The 15,114-nt window shown below is 32.5% G+C and overlaps 1 protein-coding gene across 3 annotated transcripts in view; it reads right to left on the reverse strand.

Annotated features, from left to right (window-relative positions):
• The window catches only part of LOC126881894 (calsyntenin-1), a 673,839-nt gene that overhangs the window by 70,301 nt on the left and 588,424 nt on the right, over positions 1 to 15,114 (reverse strand). For all 3 annotated transcript variants that reach the window (XM_050646547.1, XM_050646545.1, XM_050646546.1), the window contains one exon: positions 3,626 to 3,801. In XM_050646547.1, the coding sequence (XP_050502504.1) occupies positions 3,626 to 3,801 (176 nt within the window). The remainder of the gene's footprint in view (positions 1 to 3,625; positions 3,802 to 15,114) is intronic.

Here is a 15,114-nt window from a genome sequence, read left to right on the forward strand (position 1 = left end):
CCTTCATAAATCTTTTAGTTAAAGTACAAAGAGGGATATGGTAGGTAAGCAGAGTTTGTTTTTTTTGCTACATGCTCAAATCGCTGTATTCAACTTGAAATGACAGAGAAACTGTCAATTTTAGGTGTATAATGATACTAATAACTTTTGTAGTGCTTGAAAAGACCTTTAAAATGAGCAATATTAATGGTCGATTACATTCAAACTAAGCGAGATATTCTGCAAAAAAGTTGACGATAACGTATTTTAAGAAGAAATATATTTAACCCCTCATCCATCAGAATTTCAATACATCGTTTTCCTTCTACAATACTTTTTATTATAGTGGTTATTTCTATGTTCAAAAAGTTGGACTGGATTAAAATGAATGGTTTTTGAAAAAAATAAGATCAAATTATAGAGCGCATTTTTAAAGTTTCTTAAAAATCTTCCTTTTTCTCCACGTAACTCGAAAAAGATAAGAGATACGAAAAAAAGATACCACACAAAATTGTAGAGCTTTTTCAGATAAAAATTTCCTTTTTATTTTTCATTACTGCATCTCTTATCATTTTCAAGTTACAAGGAGAAAAAGGAAGATTTTTAAGAAAATTTAAAAATGCTCTCTTGAATTTTATCTTTTTTTTTTAACCATTCATTTTAAACCCGTCCAACTTTTTGAACATAGAAATAACACTACAATAAAAGGTATTGTGGAAGGAAAAGGATGCATTTACATTTTGGTGCATGGGGGTTAAAATTACTTCTCATTTTTTCTTAAAATACATTAGTTATCAATTTTGTTTGCAGCATATCTCGCTTAGTTTTAATGAAATGGACCTATAATATAGCTAGTCGAGGCATTGAAGCACAAAAAAAGGCCTTACTGTCGATTTTTGGCGCAGTAAGACGGATTTTAATGCAGTTTGGTGCGTTGGATTCGTGAGAATTTCAGGAAATTTTGTGGATGTAATGAATAAGAAATCTCAAATTGCATTTGTGCACAAGAAAAATGCATTTAAAAAATGCATTTCGGTAAATAGTGGGAAAATTAACTCAATTTTCTTACTCGGGGGTTTTTTGGGGTCGCTGAAAACGAATATGAGGTCGGCGAAAGTGTGCAAACTACCTGGTGCCTGAAGCGGGTGTAATAAACGTCTTCCTCTGGAGTATTGTGGTAATTTATCATATAATTGGCTTAAACTCACTACTCGGGGGTCTTTGGGGTCACTAAAAATAAATATCGCAACGACTAAATTCTAATTTCATATCATTTAAAGCAGTTTGCATTAAGTCGCAAGTGAATGATGTCGTTTTGCCTTGAGAGAAAATTACTAGATACAGAATGTACTTATAATGGCTATTGCCAAAAATAAAAAGATTGTCATTAGAAAAATTCTTTCATCTGTTGATGCATTTACCCAGCATTTAAAAAGGGTATATTTAAAACACAAATTTGGCTGCATGGAGAGGACAGTAACATGAACCCAACCGATTGGGGATGGGAATTACAAAATAATGTATTAATTCCAGTTAGAATGACTCAGCCAGGTCTGGAGCCAGGATGGAGAACCAGGTCTCCAAACATTTTAAATTTAATATTCTGTAGTTGTAAGTAAGACTGCGACAACTCATGCGGGTCCAGGAAGCATGGGTTAGTTTGTAATTTAGCCTGCAAAAATTGTGTAGACTCTGATTGCACAAATATTGCATGGGACTCGAGAGAGGAACGCAATAATGAAGAAGATGATAATGATGAAGAAAATGAATTTTAAAGATAAATTTCGATAAATTTTTTATGACGAACTTTTTTAGCCATAAATATATTATAATAATAAAAATTTATGTTTATTTATAATAAAAATACCACCCTTTTCGATCACTATAGTTACATCGAAGAAAATAGATTACCCCAAAAACCCCCTGAGTAACAAAACTAATTATATGATAAATTCCCATAATACTCCAGAGGAAGACGTTTATTACACCCGCTGCAGGCACCAGGCCCTTTGCACACTCTCGCCGACCTCATATTCATTTTCAGCGACCTCAAAAACCCCCGAGTTACAAGTTTGGACCAATTATTTAACAAATTACCATAATACTCCAGAGGAAGACGTTTATTACACCCGCTGCAGACACCAGGTAGTTTGCACACTATCGCCGACCTTATATTCGTTTTCAGCGACCCCAAAAACCCCCGAGTAAGAAAATTCAGTCAATTTTTCCCACTATTTACCGAAACGCATTTTTGAAATGCATTTTTCTTATGCACAAATGCAATTTGTGATTTCTTATTCATTACATTAGTTCACAAAATTTCCTGACATTCTCACGAATCCAACGCACCAATCCGCATTAAAATCCGTCTTACTGCAAAAAAATCGACACTTCAATCCTTCAATGCCTCGACTAAGCTCATTTTAAAGGTACTTTCAAGCACTACAAAAGGTATTAGTAGCATTATACACCTAAAATCACCTGGAATCAGACAGCAAAAGTGAAAGTTGAAAATGAACTGACTGAGGATATCCAGATTCGTCGTGGGGTGCGCCAAGGGTGTATTTTATCACCATTGTTATTTAATTTATATAGTGAAGCCATCTCAGAATTAGCGTTGGCCGAAGTCAATGAGGGCCTAATAATAAACGGTGAGCCACTTAATAATATAAGATATGCTGACGATACCGTACTTTTAGCGGGAACACTAGAAGAATTGCAACACCTTGCTCAACAACTAAATATACATTGCAACGATTATGGACTAAAAATAAAGGGGTGTGAACCACGCCCAAGATAAAAGCACACATCGGCATAGGGTAGACTTTGAACTAGGAGATAAGTAGAGGCTAGGCCCAAAATTTCATTAAAATCCATGCAGTAGGATAGAATTCGGAGGTAATATCCTATTCTTGCTCCCATTGACTGGCGTATTAAACAGATTCAAAACCACGTAAACTAACTAAAACTTTGGATTTAATAGTTATTTATGAAACAGTTCGTGAAGTATGCTTTTTGCGAACGCACGCGATGTTTAGAGCACGAGCGACAACGGAGCGAGTGCTATACATCGCGTAAGTTCGCAAAAAGTACTTCATGCACAATTTCATACAATATTTTATCTACGATAAACAAATAAAAAAAACTGTAACTCTTCGTCACTGGAATTCATTTCTATGTTACAATTTTTAGAATTTTGACATTTAAAAATTTTAATTTCTTTCAAACCACAAAACTCAAAATTTTTGTTGTAATTTATTGCTCATTATGTCATCACCATGACAACGCGAAAGTTAAGGATATTTGAGTATATGAAAGTGTGTCAAAAACAGTGCGAAAAAGTAAATCCCATTTAAAATACATTGTTACTTCACGCACACTTTAAACCTTTCACGAACTGCTATCTATAATGACAGTTTTCACAAACTAAAAACTTATACATAATATGGCATAGAGTAGATAAAATCTATTTCAATAATTGCTGTTTAAGTTTGAGACTGGAAAAAGAAATGCCTACTCAAAATATATATAAAGTTTTTTAAATATTTTTTACTAATCCACTCCTTAAAAACAAAACGGAATATGGAAAATAGTTGATTTATATTGTCATAAGATAATCATTCATAGTGGAACTCAAAGTTCTTACCGTCAAACTCAAACATCTGATCGCTCTCATGACCCTCGTCCGAAATGAGTGGTTTTGTCCATTCAGCACCTACTCCGGGATTTGGCAGAAGATCGATGGCAGAGGGAGAAGCGCCACATAATTTCCTTTGTGACTGAACCGAGTAAGTGTCCCTGTCGCAACCTTTTCCGATGTGTCTGTAACAATCGATGGCTTTTGTTAATAAGAAGTCGATATTCGTATAGAAAACATGTTCAGAATATTATTCTGTACAATAATATAATAGGGATGTTCACTAATTTTTAAATATAGTTAAATTCAATAGATTACAAGGTATATAAAAACGTAACAATCATAAAACTGTTTAAAAATGTATATTTTTTAAGATAAATGAGTTCATAATGTTGATTTTCTTGGAGGCTAGAAAAACGGTACCCTGCAGCGAGGCTACGGTCTGTGACGTCAGCAGTCGTAACGTCTTTGATCGATGAATAGTTTTGTATACTTATTTACTCAGTGTATTTGAATGTGCGCAGTTTTTTACGTATTTAATTATTAAAAATAAAGCCAAATAAGTGGTGTTTTGTTCCTGGGTGTGTAAATACATCAAAAAACAGTTCTGACAAGATTTTTATTACCGTTCCAGCCAATTTAAAACAGAAAAAGAAATGGTTTGCTGCAGCTAGAACTTAAAATAACTAACTTAAAGAACTAACTTAATAAAATAAACATTATAGAAGTTTTCCAGAGACTTTCGGCCCTTGGTAATAATGTAATTGTTCTTTCTGCATTTACATTTTTCAAAAATACTTATTAGTTTTCTCAGGATTCGAAAAAAATGAATGAATTTAAATAGCATTGGACCAAGATTTTGCATTTACCCCCTTAAAGAGTAAATGAAAAAGTTTCGGGACCTCAAATTTGTATTCCTTAAACTGGGATATTCCTAAAAACGGGATTCTAATAATACATACAGTAAAAGTAAACCTTGAAATAACTACTTTATATTATATTAAAATCATTAATAATTTAGTGAAAAGATTGGTTGAAATGAAAATGTATAATACCCAAGTTCAAAAATATTTTTTACCTTGGAACAGTTGTCAACTCGAAATACGAAACAACCGAAATAAGATCTAGAGTTGAAAAGGACATAGCAACATTTAACAACATACATGAGAAATATTTTCACCCATTGCGACATAATATCTCTCCCACTAAAAATGCGGCTGCTAAAATGTTATTATTTCCGGTCTTGCTATATGGCGCAGAGGCCTGGACAATAATGGAAACATTAATGAAAAAGCTAGAGGCATTCGAGATGTGGGTGTACCCACGTATCCTCAAAATATCCTGGGCGACCCACACCAACGTACAGGTATTGCGTCGAATGGGAAAACAAAAAGAAATCTCTCTTACAATTAAGAAACGAAATCATAAATATTTCGGTCATATCATGAGGCATGATAAATATCGTATACTCCAACTGATAACGCAAGGTAAAATAGAGAGCAAACGCGGACCCGGAAGAAACGACACTCATGACTTAAAAACTTACGCCAATGATTTGGACAAAAATCGATCGAGTTATTCAGAAACACCTCAAATGAAATTAAAATTGCCATGATGATAGCCAACGTCCACAACGGACCAGGCACATGAAGAAGAATAAAAATATTTTTAATACACTTAACCAAGGTAAAGTAATAACCAGCCAATGTATGTATACAATATGCATGCGTACAATGCATGCATACAACTTTCTCTATTTTTTTTTTGTGAAGTATTAAGCATTTATGTTTTTAGCTTAAAGAAGACATGGAAAATTATATGGAATATATACTCAGTAAAGCTGTGGTAGATTTATTTTTTTACAAGATGCCAATAAATCATACACCATTGCTACATCTACACTACAGTCGGTAGTTTATACGAATCGGCTTTCTGAAAACCTTCTTCCATTTTATTTGTTTATTTTTGTAAAACCCAAAATATGTCCTTACAAACAGACTATCCACTTTAAACTAAACAAATTCACTATAAAACTCCACTTTAACCCTGATAAAACAAGAAGAGAACAAAATAAAATGACCTGAAACGTCAAACAGGTAAACAGTAACACTATGAGAATGGCGCGCGCTTGGGGTATGCAACTAGTGACGTCAGGCCAATTAAGCGTTCTTGAAATTTAAAATAATGCTAGATTTCTAATAAAGATTTTTTATAGAAAGGCTTTTTCAATTTTGTTGAAATTTTGGACAATTTTCTAGGGTGTTTCTTAATCGTTTTACATGTTTGAAATGACTTTTTAATTTTTTGTGAACATCCCTATTGTATTGTTTAGTATTGTATCTACACTGCGTTTGACTTTATTGTGAGTTGGTTAGAAATAATTTTTTTTAAATCCACAAGGAAGAATTTCCTGTAGCTGGCTGTATGTATACCATTACTTACAGAAAAATTTGATGAAACATTTTTTTATAAAAGGTATCTTTATTTAAAAAAAATATTTTTCACCCCTTCTCGATGGTGAAAGAATATACGTCCAAAATAAGCCCGGAAATGGATAAACTGACTATTTCTAAGCAAATTAATAAAAGAAAATTAATGACACCTCACTACAGTAATACACCACATTTTTATGGAGTGCCGAAAATTCATAAAGCGAACATACCACTTAGACCCATTTGTAGTCCCATCAATTCTCCTTGTAGTATATTTATTATTTATTAAGCGCAACAGGCCTTGTAGGCCTAGGGCTAAAATGTTTACATTTCTGATTACATAAATAATATAGTAAATAACTTAATATAACTTACATAACTTATAAATTTTATTTAAATACACTTCAGTCTTTTTATACACTCCTTGACAACCTCTCTCCATCTCCTTCTGTCCAATGCTAGTTCTTTCCATCTCTCAATGTTACTTTTCTTCAAGTCTTCATATACACTGTCCTTCCATCTTTTCCTTGGCCTGCCTTTCCTCCTCTTTTGTATTGGTCTTCGTGAAAGTACCATTTTTGGCATTCGTTTACTTCCCATTCTCTCTATGTGCCCCAAGTATCGTATTCTCTGTGCTTTGATCGTCGTCGTAATCGTTGGCTCTTGATATAGTTCTTCCAATTCTTTATTGGTTCTTCTTCTCCACTGACCTTCTATTTTCACACCTCCATATATTGCTCTTTGCATTTTTCTCTCCCATCTTTCTAACAGGTCTGTTTCTGACTTTTTGAGCACCCATGTTTCGCTTGCGTATGTTACTGTAGGTCTGATAACAGTCTTATAAATTCTTATTTTTGTTTTTCTTGATACGTATTTGGATTTCAATAATGTGCGTAATGCTCCATATTTTTTATTTCCTTTAGCTATTCTTGCCTTTATCTCCCCTTCTTCATGACCATTTTCATCTATTTTGGCTCCCAGGTAAATAATTTCTTTGGCTCTTTTAAACGAGTATGTTTTTTCTCCATCTATTTGTACTATGATGTTATTCTCTTTTTCTTTTTGGATCTCTCCCATTATCATATATTTTGTCTTTTCTTCATTTATTTTAAGTCCGAATTTTTTGGCTTCTGTTATTATGTTTTTCATTAACTTTTGTAGTTCTTTTTTGCTTGTTGCTAATAGCGTCAGATCATCTGCAAATGCTATGCATTGGTGGCCGTTTTTAAATATCGTTTCTTGCATGTTTATTCTGCTTTTCCTGATTATTCCTTCCAATGCTAGATTGAATGCCATTGTTGATAGTGGGTCTCCTTGTCGTAATCCTTCCTTGGTTTCAAACTTTTTGGATGTATACCCTTTCCAAGCTATTTCGTTTGTTGTGTTTTCCATCGTCATCTTTATCATCCTGACAATTTTACTTGGTATCCCCAATTCTTTCATCAGTTCGTACATCTGCTGTCTATTTACTGTGTCGTAAGCCTGCTTAAAGTCTATGAACAAAGCATATAGTACTGTTTTATGTTCGTAACAGGTAGTCTGTATTTCTTTTAAGGCAAATATTATCAAATATTAACCAGCCAATGTATGTATACAATATGCATGCGTACAATGCAATGCATACAACTTTCTCTATTTTTTTTTTGTGAAGTATTAAGCATTTATGTTTTTAGCTTAAAGAAGACTGGAAAATTATATGGAATATATACTCAGTAAAGCTGTGGTAGATTTATTTTTTTACAAGATGCCAATAAATCATACACCATTGCTACATCTACACTACAGTCGGTAGTTTATACGAATCGGCTTTCTGAAAACCTTCTTCCATTTTATTTGTTTATTTTTGTAAAACCCAAAATAGTGTAGGAAACAAAGGTTGAACCTTGCAAAATGGACACAAGTCCGGTTTTATTTTTTTTCTGGTATATCAAGGGGTGCTTATTATAAGACTAACTTTTTCTGAAAAAATTTCGCCCCGGAACCTCCCTTTTCACCCCTTTAAAGGGGGTAATTTGTGGTTTTTGCGGAACGTAGCCCTTCCTGTAACTTTTACAAAAAAATTTTTTTATAGAAATATGAAGAGGACTATATTTTCTACGATTTATTTCCAACACCATCTCTCTATCATCCACCGTTTAGCGGGGGTGGCGCCCTAAAATTGACAAGTTTTTAAAAAAGATGTTTTAAAAAAATATATATTTTTCCCTAACTGTAACGGAAATTAAGAAGAAATCCTGCGGCAATTATTCACAAATAATTGACTGATTTTTTCGTATAGGTTTTACTTAAGGGTAATTGCCCTTTTTTTAATTACAGGGTGTTACATTTTAAAAAACCTCTTTTTATACCATCTGAACCGTTTATGCTAGAGTAAAAAGACTTTCAGCGATTACCCATGTACTGGTGCTATTTACAAATTTGTATAATGCACCCCCATTTTTTCCCCGGAACCACCCCAAAAAAAAGAAGAATTAATAAATAAACTGATTTTCTTGGAATCCTTCACACACAATGCCCTTTATTAATATGCTTCATACATCATTTTGTGGACGTTATTATTACCCATGCATGGACACCAAAAGCAATTTCCTAGTGCAACCCCTGAAGCAAAAAAAAAAATAAATAAAATGGGGGGTTGAAAATTTTTTTCGTTTTTTGCTTTTTGATCCATATGGGCATATGCTTCATCAATAGTGCTTTTCAAAAATATATATGGTTATTGCAACATCTCTGCGAAAACCACCCCTATCCTTGAAAATATACTGCAGAAACTACCCCTATCCCTTGTCGAGCATGTTTTTACGATTTTCTCATTACCTATGTATTCTTTTTAAACAAAACTTATACAAGGTTAAAGACCACTATTTACTCTAAAAATTATGTCCTATTCATTTTTTCGTATAAGCAACCGTTACGGCACAGTGGCGCCGTAAACCTCATATATGCTTTGGCGGGCTCCAGGTTTTGTTTTTTTTTTTTTCGTCATCTGTTCGTTTTATTGATAAAGTACTTATGCAAAATAAAACAACACAGTGTAACCTACAAATTATGACTTTTGCACATTTTACATTCTTTGCTCCCCAAAGCCACAGTGGTGGCCCAAAATAAATTTTTGCATATTTTCGCCACCTACATGCATTTTATTGCATTAATGCTACCTTAACAGCACAATATTTACCCTTAGGTGGTCGCTACGCAGTGGCGGATCCAGGGAGGGGTGATGGGGTGATCACCTCCCCCCCTCTCAAACCAAGTGATATTATATTCAAAGATTATAAAAATATTAATTTATTTTTATAGAAATTTAACCAATTGGCACCCCCCTCTTAACGATGCTGGATCCGCCACTGTCGCTAAAGCATAAAAAGTCATTCTTATAAAAATAATATTAATATAAGTATTTCTATAAAAATAAATGAATATTTTTATAATCTTCAAATATAATATCACTTGGTTTGAGAGGGGTGGGGGTGATCGCCCCCATCACCCCTCCCTGGATCCGCCACTGCTTAGCGACCACTTAGGGGTGAATATTGTGCTATTAAGGTAGCATTAACGCAATAAAATGCGTGTAGGTGGCGAAAATATGAAAAAATTTATTTTGGGCCACCACTGTATCTTTGGGGAGCAAAGAATGTAAAATGTGCATAGGTCATGATTTGTAGGTTACACTGTGTTCTTTTATTTTACATAAGTACTTTATCAATAAAACAAACAGATGACGAAAAAATAAACAAAAACTGGAGCCCGTCAAAGCATATATGAGGTTTACGGCGCCACTGTGCCGTAACGGTTGCTTAAACGAAAAAAATGAATAGGACCTAATTTTTAGAGTAAATAGTGGTCTTTAACATTGTATAAGTTTTGTTTAAAAAAAATGAATAGGTAATGAGAAAATCGTAAAAACATGCTGGATAAGGTATAGGGGTAGTTTCTGCAGTATATTTTCAAGGATAGGGGTGGTTTGCGCAAGGATGTTGCAATAACCATATATATTTTTGAAAAGCACTATTGATGAAGCATATGACCATATGGATCAAAAAGCAAAAAACAAAAAAAAAATTTCAACCCCCCATTTTATTTATTGTTTTTGGCTACAGGGGTTGCACTAGGAAATCGCTTTTAGTGTCCATGCATGGGTAATAATAACTTGCACAAAATGATATATGAAGCATTTTAATGAAGGGCATTGTGTGTGAAGGATTCCAGGAAAATCACTTTATTTATTAATTCTTCTTTTTTTTTGGGTGGTTCCGGGGAAAAAATGGGGGTGCATTATACAAATTTGTAAATAACACCAATACATGGGTAATCGCTGAAAGTCATTTTACTGCTTTACATAAATGGTTCAGATGGTATAAAAAGGGATTTTTTAAAATGTAACACCCTGTAATTAAAAAAAGGGCAATTACCCTTAAGTGAAACCTATACCAAAAAATCAATCATCTATTTGTGAATAATCTCCGCAGCATTTCTTTTTAATTTACGTTACAGTTAGGGAAAAATATATATTATTTAAAAACATCTTTTTTAAAAACTTGTCAACTTTGGGGCGCCACCCTTGCTAAACGGTGGATGATAGAGAGATGCTGTTGGAAATAAATCGTAGAAAATATAGTCCTCTTCATATTTCTATAAAAGAAATTTTTTGTAAAAGGTACAGGAAGGGCTACGTTCTGCAAAAACCATAAATTACCCCCTTTAAAGGGGTGAAAAGGGGGGTTCCGGGGCGAAATTTTTTCAGAAAAAGTTAGTCTTATAATAAGCACCCCTTGATATGCCAGAAAAAAAATAAAACCGGACTTGTGTCCATTTTGCAAGGTTCAACCTCTGTTTCCTACACTAAAATATGTCCTTACAAACAGACTATCCACTTTAAACTAAACAAATTCACTATAAAACTCCACTTTAACCCTGATAAAACAAGAAGAGAACAAAATAAAATGACCTGAAACGTCAAACAGGTAAACAGTAACACTATGAGTATGCAACTAGTGACGTCAGGCCAATTAAGCGTTCTTGAAATTTAAAATAATGCTAGATTTCTAATAAAGATTTTTTATAGAAAGGCTTTTTCAATTTTGTTGAAATTTTGGACAATTATTCCTAGGGTGTTTCTTAATCGTTTTACATGTTTGAAATGACTTTTTAATTTTTTGTGAACATCCCTATTGTATTGTTTAGTATTGTATCTACACTGCGTTTGACTTTATTGTGAGTTGGTTAGAAATAATTTTTTTAAAATCCACAAGGAAGAATTTCCTGTAGCTGGCTGTATGTATACCATTACTTACAGAAAAATTTGATGAAACATTTTTTTATAAAAGGTATCTTTATTTAAAAAAAATATTTTTCACCCCTTCTCGATGGTGAAAGAATATACGTCCAAAATAAGCCCGGAAATGGATAAACTGACTATTTCTAAGCAAACTAATAAAAGAAAATTAATGACACCTCACTACAGTAATACACCACATTTTTATGGAGTGCCGAAAATTCATAAAGCGAACATACCACTTAGACCCATTTGTAGTCCCATCAATTCTCCTTGTAGTAAACTTTCAAAATTTTTATTAAACATTATAAAACCATTTGCTAATAATGATGACACATTTATAAAAAATACAAAACATTTTTTAAACAAATTATCAACTATTGAATTTAATCCAAATTATATTTTAGTAATTTTTGACATAACCAGTTTATTTACAAATGTGCCATTAGATAAAACTTTAAACATAATCAAAACGAAATTAGAGAATGATAATACATTGACATCTAGGACAAGACTAAATGTATCAGCTATAACGGACTTATTGACATTATGTACTAATAATACCTATTTTCAACTAAATAATGAATTCTATAAACAAAATTTTGGTCTGGCAATGGGCTTTTCTTTATATCCATTATTGACTAATATATTTATGGAGGATTTCGAAACTAATATCATTTCTAAACAAAATTTAAAACCCACAGTATGGTGGAGATATGTAGATGATGTGTTTTCAATATGGCCCCATAGATCAGAATTGTTGGATACATTCTTGAATATTATAAACGATCAAGAAGAGACAATAAAATTTACAATGGAAAAGGAATACAATAACACCCTGTCTTTCCTCGATGTTTTAGTCTCAAAGAAGGATACTGGATATGAGACTCAAGTGTATAGAAAACCAACACACACCAACAGATATCTCAATTACAAATCAAATCACAACAGCAACGTTAAAAATTAAAAACAATTGTTAACATATGTTTTATTAAAAAATGATTATCCTTTATCGTTTATAAAAAATAAGGGATTGTCAAGATTGGATCGAATGAAACAGAACAACTTAGAACGGGATCCTACAACATTCACAAGAAATAATACGAGGAAAATATGAATACAGTCGAACCCGCTTATTGGAATAGCCTTCGTGCCAATCGAAAGTATTCCTGAAACCGGGATATTCTAAAAACCGATCATTGGTCGCTAGCAGAAAGGTTTCGGAACCTCAAATTTTTATTCTTTAAACCGGGATATTCCTTTAAGAGGTATTCTAATAAGGGGGTTCGACTGTACCATATATAAAATAAAAGGACTATCTGAGAAACTTAAAACAATAGGAAATAAATTCAACATTTCAACAACATTCAAAACAACAAACACATTGAGATCTATTCTATCTAAAACTAAACCTAACAATGAACAAGAAAGAACAAAGAATTGCATTTATAAAATACCTTGTGAATGCGAACAATTTTATTTAGGTGAAACATCAAGATCATTAAACGTTAGAATAAGTGAACATCAGTCTTATATTAAAAATAGAGAATTTGATAGATCTCAAATATGTCAACACGCATGTGATATTGTGTCGCAAATCCCTCGGTAGAATGCAGTAGGATGTGGTTACCCATACTGAAACAGGAAGTCAATAGAAAGAAAATACCACGATTAGTTAGTTAGTACATATTTTATATTTTAGTATTACTTATTGTATATCTTGTATTATTAATATTATTTATAATTTAAACATATTAAAGTCAGAATTTGGTATTAGTTTTTGAGAGTAAATTAAATGTAAGACCAAATACTTAAGATTTCGGGATAGTATCACGAGGTTTTTTCCTGGTTTTCCCTCGTGATTTACTATGGAATCTCTAACGCGAGAATTTTACTTTCATCGTTGCATTTGGTTGTCTTTTTAAAGACAGATCACATGCTATGATTTTTTTTGTAATCGAATGAACTATCTTTCAGTAAAGTCGTCCCAGGAACGCAACTCATACATATTGGCAATATCATTTTAAAGTCTTCTACTTTAAAATGTATAATATATGTCTGAATTGCCAATATAAATGAATCAGGTTAAATAAATTATTAGAAGAATTTTTTTACTTAGCAACAACATGTTTGTTTAATTTAGTAGTATTTTGTATTTTGACAACGACACCCGATTTGGGCGCCGAAACGTTAATAAAATTGAAGTAGTTCAGTAGAAATGTGAATTGCATAGTGTAGAATTCCTTCCCTTTCGTCTTCACTGCAGCATCCATTTGGCTTGCAAATTGTAGAAGCCTTGGAGGTGTCACCAGGAAAGTGTACCAATAAGTTTTTAATTTAAAAATATTTTAGTAATATTTTTAATATTTTCAATATTATTAATTTTGCTATTAGGATTGAAAACTACTTCATCTTTCAATTGCCAGATGACGCTAGTCACCTAATACCTTCACTTCGGTTGCAATGGGTGGGAAAAGCTCTCGGTGCTGGTCAATTGGGGTATGGAGAACAGTACCTACGTTCTCTCCGATGAGGCTCTAATAAGAGCCGAAAATCGCGATTCAGAGGACTGGACTGCGCTCCGTATTCTAATTGAAAAGTAAGATTGTTTTGCCTTCGCATTGCAACTGAATAAAAATGGTATACATTTTTATTTTAGTTAATAAAATTATTTTTTCAATTTAATTGTGGCTTATTTCCCATCTAAATAGTTAATCATAAAAATGCACAAGGAAATAGCTTCAGAACAACATTTCTAAGCAAATTTTGTTCTATAGAGTTTTTTCATTACATCAATACTTTTTGAGTTATTTGCGAGTGAATGTGTTTATTTTTCAACAAAATAACCACGTTTTTAGACGGTTTTTCGCAAATAACTCAAAAAGTAAGTATTTTATCGAAAAAAACATTCTTAGCAAAAATATAGCCCGTTAAAAAATAAAAAAAAATTTGGATGCATGAGGTCTCCATACCAAGTAAAAGCAGAGTTATAGCTAATGAAAAATAGGTTCCTATTCGCCAAATTTCAAATATAATATTTCAACGTAAAATATCCAAAAAATGAAGCAATTTTTGGGAAAAACTCATTACAACTTTTTTAAAGTGTTTAAAAAAAGTTTCACTTCTGTTTTTATAAAAAAAGGTTCTAGCATCAAGTGTAAGCAAATTACGCTCAAAATAAAGTTGGTCCCTTTTGTTTTGACCCCAAAAAATTCGGCTAAATCACCCCCTAATTAGCAACTTAAATGAAATTAATCGTTACCGCTTCACAAGTTGCTTTAAGTATGTTGTGTTTATATGATCTGTAAGTTTCATCAATTCAATGTGCTTATTTTGGAAAAAAATTGGTTTTAAAGTAAATTTTATTTTAATTTTTAATAAAAATTCTTTTTTTCAAAATAATTTAAAAATTATTCGAGATGCCAAAAATCTCAAACAGTAAAAAAAGTCGGATTTGTTTTTCTGAATATTTTTTATTTTTTTGTATATTTTTGTTTTTCTCTAAGACAAAAATTGGTTAAGATATGGCTGTTCAAAATATGCCGGTGATTAGTGACTCGTTCAAGCCCTTTCAAAAATAAGGAATTTGAACCGAAGAAACTTACAGATCACATAACAATACACACGAGTAAAGCAGCTTGTGAAGTGGTAACGATTAAGTTAATTTGAAATGCTAATTAGGGGGCGATTTTCCTGATTTCCTTGCCAAAAAAGGTACCAACTTTATTTTGAGCGTAACTTGTTTACTTTTGATGCTAGCAATTTTTTTTATAAAACAAAGATAAAGCTTT

The sequence above is a fragment of the Diabrotica virgifera genome, chromosome 3 (genome assembly GCF_917563875.1).
Source record: "Diabrotica virgifera virgifera chromosome 3, PGI_DIABVI_V3a".
In the NCBI taxonomy this organism is placed as follows: Eukaryota; Metazoa; Arthropoda; class Insecta; order Coleoptera; family Chrysomelidae; genus Diabrotica; species Diabrotica virgifera.